This window comes from Apium graveolens, chromosome 6 (genome assembly GCF_009905375.1).
Source record: "Apium graveolens cultivar Ventura chromosome 6, ASM990537v1, whole genome shotgun sequence".
In the NCBI taxonomy this organism is placed as follows: domain Eukaryota; kingdom Viridiplantae; phylum Streptophyta; class Magnoliopsida; order Apiales; family Apiaceae; genus Apium; species Apium graveolens.
In genome coordinates, this window is record NC_133652.1 from 53,460,647 (window position 1) to 53,476,837 (window position 16,191).

The 16,191-nt window shown below is 36.0% G+C and overlaps 2 protein-coding genes across 2 annotated transcripts; one reads left to right on the forward strand and one right to left on the reverse strand.

Moving 5' to 3' along the window:
• Nucleotides 1-12,354: 12,354 nt before the first annotated feature.
• LOC141665060 (caffeoylshikimate esterase-like) lies at nt 12,355-13,329 on the forward strand. The gene has a single exon (XM_074471043.1). It carries the CDS (start codon nt 12,355-12,357, stop codon nt 13,327-13,329), a length of 975 nt encoding a protein of 324 aa, XP_074327144.1.
• Nucleotides 13,330-14,904: 1,575 nt separating this feature from the next.
• Nucleotides 14,905-15,912, reverse strand: LOC141665061 (caffeoylshikimate esterase-like). The gene has a single exon (XM_074471044.1). It carries the CDS (start codon nt 15,910-15,912, stop codon nt 14,905-14,907), a length of 1,008 nt encoding a protein of 335 aa, XP_074327145.1.
• Between the last annotated feature and the right edge of the window lie 279 nt (nt 15,913-16,191).

Consider the following 16,191-nt stretch of genomic DNA (forward strand, 5'->3'; position numbering starts at 1 on the left):
AGCCACCTAGGAAAAATAGGAATGGAAAGGAAGGTGTGAATAAAAGCAATAATTATAAGTCTGTTCCTAATGCTCCTAGAAAGAAATGCAATAAATGTGAAAACACTAACCATCTTGCTTCTTTTTGCAGGAAGAATAAGTATATAAATTCTTTACCTCCTAAATGAAGAGTTAAGAGTCAGAATGTTAGGTTTAAACCACAAAATCCTTGTTTTCATTGTGGTAGTTTATGGCATTCCATTTATACTTGTAAGGAATATCATAGTTTGTACTATGATTATTATCAAATAAAACCTTCTTTAAAGAAAGTTAGCATTATTCCTTCTAGTGTAAGTTCTAATGCAAAGTCTAATACTGTAAATTCTGATAAGAAAAATGGTACATAAACTCTGATGTTAAATCCGCTGCAAATTTTAACAAACTTAATAAGGCCAAAGGATCCAAGCAAGTATGGCTCGTTAAAACTAATTATTAGTGGTCTTTGTGATTGCAGGGCAACAGGAAGAACATCCTAGTTCTTCATAGTGGATGTTCAGGACATATGACTGAAAATAATTATCTGTTAGTGGGAAACGTGTTTACCTTGACAACTGCATGTGCATAATAATTACTGCTTATTTCTCGTGCCCACTAACTACTGCTTTAACTATTTACTGGCTAACATGTGTAAAATATCTGTTTTACTTCCAAAAAGAGCTGTTGAGTGGAGAGAGTATATATATGGGAGTTAAAAGATTTTACAATCTTTTACCCACTTTTCTTATTCTCTAATCTCTTTTATTCTCTCTCTAATATTCTCTGAAGCCATTTTTCTTATAGGCATTTTATCAAACACCTTGCAAACAAATATTTTCTCACTTATTTCTTTACAGAAATGGCACCCAAAGATCTAATCTATGATGGAGCCAAGTTTGTTCCTAATAATTACATGGCTATTCTTTCTAAGGACGAGGCTCCTTCAGAACTTCATTTTGTCCAAGACTTTCTTGCTCGAAGTGAAATAGGCTATGCACTGACCCAACCCCAGACTCTCTCAAGGAAGCAAATTCTGGAGTTTTGGAGGTCAGGAGTATATGATGATGGTGGTGCAAATGGGTCCCCAAGTATCATATTTACAACATGGGAGGATGAGCATGTGGCGACTTTGTCAAATATTCGACAAGCACTACATTTTCCAGAAGACTGCACTTTCAGTTCATCAGTTGAGAGGCCGGCCCTTCAGCAAATGATGGCAAATCTGGGCTATGAAAAGTCTTTGGCGAAGCTGGGATAATTGAAGAGACCCCACATCAGGAGGGAGTGGAGTTTTTTCTTTGACTGCATTACAAAAGCTTTTGCCAACAAGTGCTCCAACTTTGATGCCATACCCATAATGAGTCAGCAAATCGGGTATGCTCTCTTGAATCAAACACGTTTTGATTATGCAAGTGCTGTTTTAGGTTTCATAGGTGATAGGATGACAGAAGATAGAAACACAGTTTATTTTGCTAGATTCTGTCAGCTTATATACAGTTTCTGTTGTTCTGATGCAACTCAGAATTTTAGTGAGATAATTGAACCCTTTAAACTTGCAAAAAGGGCTTTCACTGACTTATTATCTACTGATAATAAGAAGACTGTACTAAGACCCCTCCAAATTCCTTAATCAGTCAAACATGTCTTAGTAAACTCTGATCCAAACACCTATACTGCCATATATCATGATGTACAACAATCCCAACCTCCATCAGCACCTACAACCACTACACAAACAGCTCAAACTTCTCAACCACAACCTACCATCAGAACATATTTCAAACCAGCACAATCCTCTCACCCACAACCATCTGCTACAACATCAAGACCCAAACCTTCAAGAGCAAAATCAGTTCCTAAATCTCCACCAAGGAGAAGAAGGATGATACTAAGGGATGAGTCTAATGAAGAAGAGGAGCAAGTCTAGGTTCATGCATCAGAACCTGTGACAATAGAAGCTGAAGGGTCAACCCATCAGAAAAAGACTGAAGCTGAGGGTTCAGATATTTTGAAGAGGAAAAGAACTATAAGTTCTGATGCTACTCATGCAACTCCTTCACTATCCAGGAGATCAAAGAAACAAAGAGCAGGAAGGCATTTGGCACAACCTCATTTTGAGGATACTCAAGAAGCTGAGGAAGGGGATCAGGAATCTCTGATCTCATCAGAACCTGTTGTAATTGAAGCTTTGCCATCGCCACCTCAAGCTAAAGACACTGTTCCAGAAACAGTGATTACGCCTCCTGTCTCTTCAGTTAAAGAAACAACAGTTGAAGATTCAGGATTAAGTCCTAAAATTGACATCCATATGCTGAACATTCCAACTGTGCTCTATCTGGAAGCTCCAACTGCAGCTCAGCCATCTACTGTTAATTCTCCAATCTTACAGGCTGAGTTACCATCTACACCAATTCTGGATCTGGAACCTGAAGATCATAATTTAGATGAAGCTGCTAGAGCATCTCCTTCAGTTACACAAACTCTGGTGTTATCAGAAGATGAGGAGATGTTAGCAAGTTCTGGAGATAGTGCTCCCGTAAATGCTCCCATTCTTGGAAAGGAGGCATTGATTCAAAAGTTTGTTGAAAAAGAAGCTCTTGTTCCTTGGGAAGAAACTCATAGAGGGGTTGAGTGGACCAAGAAGTGAAATGAATCTGATTTCATTCCAAGCTCAAAAGTTCTGACAGAGCATATTGCTAAAGCTGATGAGTTGTTAACAAACTCTGATTTCAAGACACAACTCAAAGTCACATCTCTAAGTACTAAACATCTTCAAGGTCTGCACTCCACAACTCATAAAAAAGTTGACAAACTTTTGGAAAAAGCTGATAAGCTGGATATGGAGATCAAGCTAGACAAAATGAGGTTTATCAGACCTATACATGACAAAGTTGAAGCTATTGAGAAGGTTCAAGAAAAGCAACAAGCCCAAATTACTGAGGTACTGCAGAATCAAGCCTCTCAACAAGCTCAACTGAATGAAATTCAATCTTCAGTAGAACTTCTTCTTCTCTCTCTCTCTCTCTCTCTCCTACTACCAAATGATGCCAAAAAGGGGAGAAGGTAGTTAAGTCCAAATGCTCAACTAGTCAAATTCTGAAGAAAAAGGATGTCAATGAGGATGACCAGGGAAACCCTAGCAAGGGTCAAGGTCAAGGGCAAAGCAGCAAAGTTTCTTCAAGGAAATTAATTTCTAATGCTAGCAAATCTTCTATACAAAAGAAGACAAGTTCTGAAGCTGTAGATGCTCAAAATATGATATCAAGTTCTGATGTTCTGATTTAAGGAGGAAGTAAAGACTCTCAGAAGTTTTTGCAAACTCTAAAGCTCAAGGGAATGGAGACTATTGTCTACTACAAAGATCCTAAAATTTAGACACTTGATGAAGAAATTGCTAGAAGATTATTCCTCAAACAAAATCCTGGAATGGATTTAGAGACTTTAAAGAAGGAAGAAGCTAGATTTGCAGCTGAGAAGACAAATCTTAAGTCTAAAGCTTCAGATGCAAAGAAACCTCCAAGGCCTAAGATAAAAGGCATTGTGATCAAGGAAAAGTCAAATTCTGAGGCTTCAAAGCCCAAGACAAGATCACAAGTTGAAGCTGATCCCAAAGATAAGGGGAAAGGAAAAATTGATGAACCAACAAAGCCACAGGATATGAAGATTCCTCAAATCCTGATGAAACCTGTATGCAAACTGGTTCAAGTATTTGATGATACTGCTACAGTAGATGAAACTGTTCAAACTTTGAAGAGAAGGAAGATAACTGAAGAATCTAAAAAAACCTCTGACACAACTCAAGTTGTTCAGAATGAAGAACAACAAGCTACAGAAGAAATAACAAATCCTGATCAAGTCATCAAGACATCAACCTCTGACAGTGCTCAAGTTGATTTGAATAAATTGACATTTACTGATAATAGAAAACTCCTATAGAAGAATGTTAATCCATCAGATCCTAAGAAAAGCTAGCTGCTATCTGATTTCATGACAGTTGGATTGAAAGCCAGAGAAGCAAGAGACAGAGCTGGATTAGGTTCTGAAGAAGCCAAAATCAAGACAGGAGTTGAAGTGCTTACAAGAGATCCATTTTTATTTACTGACAAACCTCTTGAAGAAGTTACAAAGAAACACCTTGACAAGGTTATATCTGTTCAAGTGGTACTGGATGCTCATGATAAGCATAATGTTAAAGAACATCTGATTCTATTTCTTGAAGATGGAAGAACATATCAAATGTCAGAATCAGATGTGCTGAACAAATCTCTGAAAGAACTTCAATTCTCTCATTATCTTTTAGAGATAAAGTCTGAGATTACCAGGAGATGGTCAAACTTCATCATGAAGACCATAAGGGATAAAACAAGAATTTCTGGATCAAGGGTTATAGAATTCATTCCAAACATAGTTGAAGATGATGGAAATGAAATTCCAATGAAGAAGGATTCTGCTAAACTTGAAGTCATTCTGAAAGAGAAATGTCCGTGCTACAATGAAGACTCTTCCCATCCAAGAGTAATCAGACTTGGTGATGGTTTAGAAAGAAATCACATCTCAGTACTTAGGATTGTAATCTACCATATTGGAAGTCAGGGTGAAGAATTAAAGCAAGTCAAAGCTACAATAGCTCAAGTCTTGAGGAATAAAGAAGAAAAGATGATATCAAACTTTGTCAAGAATCACTTTGGATTCAGATTGACTCAGTAAATTTGGTAATAGCTACAAGGACCGTAAGTTGTAGTTAGTTGTGTACTTAAATGTTTTTGATATCATCAAATCTATTAACTTGTATATTTTGCATAATTTACAAGTTGGGGGAGATTGTTAGATATATTTGAGATGTCATGTCTAATCTGATTTGTGTTTAGTTTTCAAAACTTAACAACATGACTTATCAAGACTTACTGAAATCAGAACTTACTGAAGTCAGAACTTAATATCAGAACTTAAGATGTCAGAAGATATATATATATATATATATATATATATATATATATATATATATCAGGACTTAAGTGTGGGAAGACTTCAGATAAGAAATGTGGCTGATTTACAGGAGAAGATCTGGACTAAAACAAAAAAAGATATGAATAAAGAGTTAGAGGACTAGAAGACTTGTAGAAGATATCTGATTGATATATTTTAGAAGATAGAATTATATTTCATATCAATTAGAAGATATCTTGTAACTGTGTACTATATAAACACAACTTAGGGTTTACACTATATGTGTTATCATTAACGAGAACATTATTCATTGTAACCTAGCAGCTCTTAGTGATATTGTTCATCACTGAGAGAGAACAACAGTTCTATTGTAACAGAGTTTATTTGAATATACTTGATCTTTGTTACATACTTGTGTTAAAATCGATTTGATTGTATAAACACTATATTCAACCCCCTTCTATAATGTTGTGTGACCTAACAATGTGCTTATCATTGCATTGATCTTGTTATTTGTGTTGCTGAACAATGAAGTGGAATCGAAGACTAAGGGATATGAACTACCTAAATAAACCTTTTATAGTAGTAATGAAGCTCTTGATGTATGACTATGTAGTTCAAATTTTCCAACATTGTACTGAAATATTATAAATGTATCACAATTGTAAAAGAAAGTGATTTCATTACCAAGTATATCATCCAAGATTACATCCCATTACATAGTTCTAAGCAAAAGATAGAAAATATCAGTACAATTAAAACATAATTTTTTTTAGCATAATTTCAAATTGCATAAATGCAAAACTAGATAAAAGTTAAAGAGTTGCATCTCTTGGGTCCTTTCCCCCCTTTGTTGAAGGTCCTGTACCTTTGACTTTCTTCTCATTCTTGATCTTCTGTAGTGCTTCTGCAAGAGCACCTGCCGTGATTACAGATCTTCCATGAGACAAGAAAGGTGCAGATTTCAGTTGTGTCTTCCCAATAATGGTTTTGTATTGCTTGACTGGTGGAATATGTTTTCCAACTTCATTGGCCCTGTATATGAGTTAAGAGGTGCTTGATCTTCATCATCAAGGAAAACTGGGGTATCTCTGGTGTTTTTGAACCTCCCAAATGTAGTTTTTTAAGTACAACCTGTTACTACTTCTTGGTTCTTCAACATAGGGTGTTGTTTTTGAACTTCCACCATCTCCTTTTCCACTATATGAGCTGTTCCTTTTGTGGTTGTTGTTTCTCCCAAGATTCAATCTTTCAACACTTGGAATTTTTTTGTCCAAATTTTTCTTTTTTTCATGTTCACTCCCCACCATGGGTTTCTTCCCTTTATCCAGTACTCTGTCATAAACTAATTGCTTCCCTTTCTCCTTCATTTTCTCATCAGCTACTATCCTCTCTGTTAGCAGTGATTCCAGCTCAACCATATTTCTCTCTTTCAGTTTCTTGATTTTCCTGGCTGGAAGTTGTATAGGTGCATCATCATCATCAAATGGCGCTTCCACCACAACTGACTCTAGCATTTGGCTTAGTTGTGTAAGTGGTGGCCCTTCTTCAGGATAGTCCAATATCATTTCATCACCAGGCCCATTAGTCTCATTCATTTCATTGTAGGTCTCCTCAATCTCTTGCTCATCATCCCCTCATTTATTGTTGCTTCATTCTCCTCCTTGAGTGAGGGATATGTCCTCCTATTATATCCTGCCAAATGACATTATCTACACCTAAAAAGACATTAACCATAACTTACTAATCTATATGACCAATTACCTAAGTAAAAATAGAAAAAGTTTATTAGATGTACCTCACTGTAAGTTGAGTAGACCTGCACAACATCCTCTTCCCATGTTCTTCTTTCTCAATTACATCTGGCATCTCAGGCCTCCTCTTTTTCTTGGGTCTTCCAGGTTGCTTCTCAACCATAGGTGGTTTCATCACCATGTTACATCTCTCCCAAGCTGTGTGACCATTTATTGGATAAATAATTTCAGAGTATGCCTTTCTGTAATTTTTAACAGAATATATAGGATCAACATATTCATCAACATTAGCCCCCAATCTGTTTAGACAACTAACACCATGGTGACATGGTATGCCACTAAGATCCCACCTCTTGCAACCACAACTTCTATGACCAATGTCTACTACATACTTTGACCAATTCACTGTTGTTACCTCAAACTGATCATAGCCTGCATATGTAGAGTTAAAGCCTCCACTCCATTTCTTGTATTTCTCAACCAAAGAGTTTATTTTTGGTGTAAGCTTTCTATCTCCCCAATCCTCCATTTCTTCCCTCTTGTTCTGCAACCTCCTCATTAGATATTCTCTAATCATTTCTAACATCACTAAAACACTTTCTTCCCTAGCCCTCAAGATGCAACTATTAAATTTTTCACACATGTTGTTTAGTAAAAGGTCACACTTTGAATCATTCCTGAAGTGTGACCTTGTCCGGTGGTGAAATGGAACTTCAGTCGACCATTTTCAAGCCTCTTCATTCTCCTCCTTCATTGTACCCATTGCTTTTTCAAATGCTTCTACATTTGAGGCCCTAGCACAACTCCACAACTTATCCTTAAGTGACCTACCTGGGAATTTACCCTTGAAATTGTTGTGCATATGTCTAACATAATCCCTATGCTCACTGATAGGTAACATCTCATCAATGACATTCAGTAACCCCTTATGTCTGTCACTAATGAAAGTCCAACCCTCCCCAACACCTACATCTAAATCATTAGCCACCAAAGCCACAAACCACCTCCAAGAATCAAATCTCTCTGCTTCAACCACAACATAAGCTATAGGGCATACAATTATTACCATCTAGACTTGTAGCACATAATAACTGACCTTTGTAAGCAGTTTTTAAGTGGCATCCATCAAATCCAAGAACTTTTCTGCATCCAAACTTAAAACCATGCTTCAGACCCGCTAAACATATGTACGTCCTCTTGAAGGCGCCTTCATGTTCTGCAAGAGGTAGATATAACATTGTTAATAATTAAAAAAAATTGACTTGATAAATGTACACTAACCACTAATCCAGATCTGACCTGGGTGTATTTCAATCTCAACTATGGAGTTGGGATTCATCTTCAACAACTTTGTTTTATAATCCCATAGCTTCTGGAACTGCTCTTCCTGGGATCCATTTATCATCTTCATGCACTTTTTTTTGCTTTTCTGAGAATATGATATTTGAAATCTATCTGCAAATCGTTCAACACAGTCTTGTGAAAGGCTTTGATTTGCCAGTTTGGATTAATTCTGAAATCTGGGAGGTATTTTCTGCATAAAAACCCAAAATTGATGAGGGGTAACCCTACTTGCTCTCTAGCACATGTATGGTCTGCAAATGCAATAAAGAAATAGTCAGTTATTACATTATACACAGTCCAAAAGGTATAATAGAGAAGACATAAAAAAGGAATAAAAATATACCTAGTCCCACAGTTTTTATTTGCATGCTTTTGTCAAAATTTAATGAAGCAAATAAGGTCCAAGGACATGGTGGTTGACATACAGTCCTGGCCCTAGTTCTGTCACTTATCCTGAACCTTATGACCCTCCCCTCAATAGCACTATGATTCTGTATTGCCTCCCTGTACTGTCTATGATTAGTGAATATCATTCCAACTCTCCACTTTGGGTTTTCTTTCCCTTTGAACACTGAAAATGCTTTTATCCTCTTCTCAGTCAGACTGGCATCTTCAATTTCATGGTCTGCCAAGCTCTCCAGATCATCACTGTCATATTCACCCTCCATGTCCACATCCCTCTCAACCTGTCTCTCTTCACTTAGACCAAGTCCTTGCCTAAGTCTACCAATCCATTCCACTTCCTCATCAACATTCTTAGAAAAAAGAAGGTCATCATCTGTCATTGAGTAGTCACTATCAACAAAATCATAATCATCAATTTCATCACTCCAATCTCCTACATCATTGCTGTCATCTCCTTCACTCCTTTGAACAATTTGATCTTCAAATGGCACAAATTCTTCCTCATTCGAATGATGGACATACACATCTATTTTATTATCATTCTCTAAAGCATAAGACTTCATTGTAGATACATCTACTTCATTTTTTACTAACACTAATCCCACTTCCAACTCTCTTTTAGGCAGTCTAAAATACAGAGAACCAAAGCCTCCATAACCCAACGCATTAGTCCACGCTCTAAGATTTTCTAAACTAATTTCATCAAGGTCTCGGAAATGATACACAGTGACTTTACCTCCTACGTATTCAGTTCTGGGAACCCATTTTAACTTCCCACTATGAAACAAAGACAAACTTACAACATCATCACCTTCAACATAAAATAAATGGATGTAAACACATTTAACACACAATATATATATATATATATATATATCCGACTACATTATTTACTCATTAGGTATAACACACAAACAAAGCAAAGGTCAACAAAGACTGGATCAACATAATAAATGGATAAACATTAACAATAACACACATACCCATGTTTTAAGCATTATATTGTACCAATCGATCAAAATATACATTATTTATCAGTAAAACATAATAGGAAGATAAGAGAAATACCAACAGAGGTGCCATCGCTATATTCCATTGAATGATCCGCACAATCCAAGCTCAAAATGTTTGGATAATTTAACTTATAAGTCCGATTTTTTTTTATTTAAATGAACTAAAATAAATAATTTTTAAATATAATTATCTTATTTCTTATATTTTAAGTTAGATTAACATTTGAAAAATAGATTTCAAAACTAAAATTGATAAATAACAAAAAATAAAAAATAAGTTGAGAAAAAGTACGTCGTTACCAATTTATAAATTGTAAATTCAACTTATAAGTCGGGTCGACAAACACTCGTCAATAAGCTGTTGGAGGCTTATAAGTAGCTTATCAGGTTTACCAAACAAGCTCATTAATAATTTTTCTTAAAACTAATTAGTACTATTTATTTTCTTTAATAATTTTGTTATTGTTGTGGAGCCAAACATACATTACCAGATACAAAGTATATACTATTTAAATAATTAGGTATTTAAAATTGAGGTAGAATGAAAACAAGACGCACTTCACTCGCTGATACAAGCTAAGACTTCTGGGGGATTATAAAGGTGCAAGGCTAGATTTTATTTGAAAATCATTTTACACTCTTCAATACATAAAAATTTTATTCTCACAAACTTTCTGTATCTTTTCTTCTACCAAAATATTTAATTTTCTAATTTACAAAACTTTACTTTTATTATACACCTGAGCGCTCAACAATCTACGTTATCAGTGTGACTAATTCCCCACCCCTAATTCATGAATTTTGAAAATTTGCAGGCTATGAAAAAAAATCATATTCTGTCTCTTATATTATCTCTTAAAATTAGAATGTTAGGCATATTAACTTTTGCATTTTTGAAGAAACGAGCTATGAATGCTTCCCTTGATAGATATAGAAATACGATACTCCCTGTCCCAAAATATTTTCCCCAACTTTTTGTGTTGTTCATGGGAAATTATTGACTATTAATTTATATATAATTTATAAGATCAAATATAATTATGAGTGATTTTGTTGCATTCATATTTATGAGTATTTTAATAGAAATTTTTATATTTAATATCAATACGGAATTAAAGATAAATGTGTATAAATATGAATTGAAAGGTCCGAATGATCAACTCTGCAATCAGTTGTTAGAATCAATAAGTCTTCAAATCGACATAGAAAAGGAAAGTTTTTAAGGACGGAGGGAGTATTATTTTTCACCACGGTTAGAGCAACAATGATGCATATATCGTTGTATTTTTATTCATATAATTGATTTCCGTTTAAAACTCAGCATTATTTTGGTAAGTTAATTAATGCATTTATTGAATCGCCAATTTGCCACGTTATCTACACATTGGTGTAACTTGTAAAGCCAAGTTGAAGTATTTAGGGTGTACAGACGAACCGCTCAACTGTATCCAACCGCTCAACCGTTCGCAACCGAACCGTATTTTGCGGATAATCGTGAAAAACGGGTTGGTTGTGGATTTAAATTTTGAAAATCGCTCATTCGCGGTTTGGATGCGATTTTAAATTCTTGAAAATCGCAAAATCGCAACCGTAACTCACAACATATATTTATAATAAAATATATTTCCAAAAATGTAGTTAATATCATATAAATTAATAAGTATACACATTTATTAATTAATCTTAGGTTAATGTTAAAATTTCGTTTATAAGATTCATAATCATTATAAGATATATAACGTAATAAATGGAAAATGTAATCAACATGTAATTTTTTTTATCCTTTTATTTTTTTTCTCTTGCCCCCATATTTTTGTATGTTTTTAATATTTTTGCTCTACACGGAGTATTAGTTTATATTTTATTTTTGAATGTAAATTTATCAAGTAACTTAAACTTGAATTTATCAATATTCCGAATTTATTTTTTTGCAAATTATTAATTATTTTAAAATAAGTGGTTGAACCGCAAACCGATCTGCAATAATCGCAAATTCGCAACCGCAATTGACGCGGTTAACCGCAACTGCGGTTGCGGATGACAATTTTTTAAAACCGCTCTTCGCGCTTTGGTTCGAATTTTACCTGAAAATCGATCTGATCCGAATCGCGTACACCCCTAGAAAGTAGTAGCCAACTTTGACTGTACTTCACTGCTCGAGTATGACCTTTCCGGTACAACTGTGTACAAGGACAAGGTGACACATCCCATCCATAGGAGTTGACCACAGAACTGTGTACTTATTTGCATGAAAAGACAGTTGGGACAATTAAAATGCTTGCTACCTACTTGCCTTGCCCAGTATATTACTCGCTTGAAAACGTGGTCCCTAAAAACGTTTTTTATTTGTATTAGACACGTTTGTTAATATACATTTTTGATGTTAATATCTTTAATTTTGTATTAGTATTAAATATAAAAATTTTATTATATTAAAATATTTATAAATACGAATTTAACAAAATTCATCATGACTATATTTAATCTTATAAATTAAACGTAAATTAGTAGTTAATCGCTTAACATAAATAGTTTAAAAAATCAAAATAAGAAACATAATATGGACAGAGGGAGTATCCAACCCCAACCTATTGAGGAGATACTGTGCTGTGCTGTGCTAGCTCCTTTTTTTTGTATTTATACGGAATTGAGTATCTGTTTTAAGAATCCTCGAGTTAGGCTAGAGTGAACAGGATATGAACAACAAAAAGGATAAACAGTTAATCACACGAGTTATCCAACATATTAAGTTTGCTAGCTACTTAAGTCTTAACTAACATCCTTAACTGTGCTCCTTGCTATATAAATCAAATCCACAGAACAAACACAACTAGAAAAAATATATATACACACGTTACACTTCACAATCAATAAATATGGTTCATCCCATAGACAATGCTAATGAAAACAGTCCTTATGGAAGCCTCACAAGAGAAGAATTCTACGTAAAAAACCACATACTACATCACAAAAAATTCATGCTAAACAACCAAAATATGAAGATTTATACACAATCTTGGCGCCCGGATCTGGATCATTCAACCCCGCTACGCGGTTTCGTTGGAATGATCCATGGATACACAACAGAAAGCAGTTGGCTTCTAGAACTCTCTGCAGTTGCTATAGCTAAATCTGGTTTCCTGGTCTCTTCACTTGACTTGCAAGGCCATGGATATTCCGAAGGCTATCCAGGTCACATTCCAAATATTGAACATGTTGTTGATGATTGTGTTCAATTATTTGATTCGATTCGCGCTGAAAATCCAAATATTCCAGCTTTTTTATATGGTGAGTCACTAGGTGGTGCAATTGCAATACTAATGAGCCTAAAACAGAAGAAAGAATGGAACGGTTTAATTTTACATGGTGCAATGTGTGGTGTTTCCAAGAGCATTAAGCCAATTTGGCCTATTGAGAAGTTACTTCCGGTGGCTGCATGCATTGCACCAAAATGGAAAATTGTGATCACTAGGCCACCCGAGAGCATGTCATATAAAGAAGTGTGGAAGCGAAAGCTGGTGGCCAAAAGTCCGAATCGCCGTCGTTTGGCCTCGGGTAAACCACTGGCCGCGACTGCCTTGGAGTTCTTGAGAGTGTGTGAGTTTATCGAGAGAAATTGCTATGAAATTGAAGTTCCTTTGATGGTAGTACATGGTGGGGAAGATAGGGTGTGTGAGCCCAAGTCTGCTAAGAAGTTTTATGAAATGGTTAGTAGTAAAGATAAAAGTCTCCAAATTGTGAAAGGCATGTGGCATATGTTGATTGGTGAACCAAATGAAACTGTAGAGCTGGTGTTTGGGAACATCATGTCTTGGATTTGTAAGAGAGCTGATCAGTATAATCAGTGTTAATGTGGCTTGTTTCTTCTGCTTCTTTTAGCATGAAGATATCATAATCAAAAAGTTCATTTCATATGAAAAATGTTGTAATATGTCAGTACAACTTGAAGCACCAGTTTATTCAGTGAAATAAGATATTTCTGATAGTTGATGGCATCAAACCAATACAAACACTTCGACTCACTTTTCAGTTTTCAGTCCACATGTTGCATTTCATGCATTCTTATGTGCAATCTAATAGTAATAGTTTCCATAATTGTCAGGAAGAAGTTAAAGCTATTTATATAGTACTATATGAACAAGAAAAAGCATTTATGATGACAGACATGATCACATGACACAGAACAATTGAACAAGATGGCAACTAGGGCTGCTTCGGCAATGTTAATGTGATTCAGTACATGTACATGGTAGATGGTCATGACTAGAGCTGGCCAAACGTGCGGGTTTGAACCGCCCGTTCGGGACCGGCTCGTATGAAAACCGGGAATTATTCGGCCCGAACCGGGTCGATTCAAACCCACACAATTCGTAAAAACAAGTGAGCCGGTTACGAATTATATTTTAAAAAACCGGAACCGTGACCGGCCCGCACAGAACCCGCGCGAGTTGCACATGCAGGCAACCCGCACAGGCCCGCAGGTGTGCCTCATCAACTGAAGATCACTTATTCACAGAGTGTGATTAAATTACATAAGAGTCAAAGAGTTTGATATAAAAAAAGTAGAGTCCAATACAAATTGCACTAACAAATAATAATACTATAATAATATTTATAATAATAGTAGTTCATTTGCACCCTGCAACTTGAATTGAAGTGTAACAGCACATAAACCCGCATGGAAGCCCGCACAGCCCGAATACATGATTATTCGTGTACCGGTTACGAGTCCAATTTTTCCGGTTCAAGCCCGGCCCGAGCTCGGTTCGTTCATCAACAGGCCGGTTCAGTGTCTATACTTCGAGTGCTCAACCCGTATGCGGCCCGGCCCGGCACGCACGGACCGCACAAGTGGCCAGGTCTAGTCATGACACGTCCATACAACTGGAACATAATGAATGGTATTTCCCTAGTTTTATAAACAGTCTCTATCTTCAAAAATTTACAGAAACGCAAGTGTAAGATTATGATGTTGTTTGGGCTTGGCGTATAATCATACATTTATCTTTGGATCGTTTAGTTGCAGAAGGCTAGTGTCGTGTTCAGACAAACATATCTATTGGGAATGCAGTTCATCTGATTACAAGCAATCTTGCAAAGAAAAAGTGTTAACTGGAATACAATTTAATACAAATTCAATTGCAGAAACCATATTAGTACTAACTACTAAGCAGAATTTAGATGTGAATTTTCTAAACTTACCAGTATTGTAGCTTAAGCACAATATGTCAGTATGTCACAATTGACATTGTTAAAAATGATGTGAATATGGATTTCCGGTCTCAGGCATTGATTACATTTAGCTGATGTGCAACATAACATTGTACTGAAAGTAGTAGTTACGTGCTTGATCTTGCACAATAATATTCCTTTAATGGGGATTTACTTCTTTTACAAACTAGAAGCATCCACAATAATATCATGGATCACAATTTCGACCTTTTTACAATAAAATCAGCAACAGAATTAACATCGGCTTTGTCTGCTCTCTCTCCAATCCATGAAACTATAGTCTGAAACACAGTCTCCACACTTTCATTTGGTTCACCGATCAACATATGCCACATGCCTTCGAAAATGTTTAAGCTCTTGTCTGTACTAGATACCGATTTGAAAACATTCCTAGAAGAATCAGGGTCACACACTTCATCTTGACCACCATGAACTACTAGCAGAGGAAGTTTAAGTTGACGACAGTCCCTTTCTATTATCTTGCAAGCTCTCAAACATTGCTGTGTCGTTTTTGCAGTTGACGTACCTGAAATCATGCGATTGCGACTAGGACTCCTCATAACCAACTTCATTTTCCACACCTCCTTGTACGACTTAAAATTTCCAGGAGATATCCCGATTTCCCAATTAGGTGCCACAGAAGCAACTAGAGGAAGTAGTTTTTCGAGTGGCCACGTTGGTTTAACAATCTTCGAAAAACCACACAAAGCTCCATTTAAAATCAACCCGTTCCATGCACTCTGCTGTTTCAGGCAAACAAGTATAGCTATTGCACCACCTATGGACTCTCCGTATAAGAAAGCGGGGAGTTTCGGGTTTTTATTTCTAACAGAATCGAAAAAGTGGATGCAGTCATCTACAATGAGATGAATATCGGGCAGATGACCAGGAAAGCCATCAGAATATCCGTGGCCTTGAATATCAAGTGCACATACAAGAAACCCTGTTTTGGCAATGGCTACTGCAGTTAACTCCTGGAGCCAACTGCTTTCTGATGCGTAGCCATGGATCATTGCTACAATCCCACGTAGTCGAGGCGATAAAATCGGATACGGGGACCATGATTGGGTCCATATCTTCAAATTTTGGTTGTTTAGCATGTAACCATGCTGATGAAAGATCTGGTGTTTTTCGTGAAATTGTTTTCTAGTGAGGTCTCCATAAGGGCTGTTCTTATTAGCTTGGTGAATGGGATGAGCCATCTTATGTTTTCTTCATCATCAGCTTTGATAGTAATATGGTTCTTGAGTTGACAGGGTATTGATCAGGGATATATGTAATTTTGAATCAAACGATCACTGAATATTAGGAGAGTGTTTGATTTAGCTTGATTTCATATAAATAAGTACTCCTGCATAATAATTTAAACACTAGTATACAATACTACTAGTATACAAATACAACTCGACTCGTGCGCTGCGCTGTTCTTTATAACATTATAAATTGATTATAATCTTAATATTATTAATAAAATTCGAACC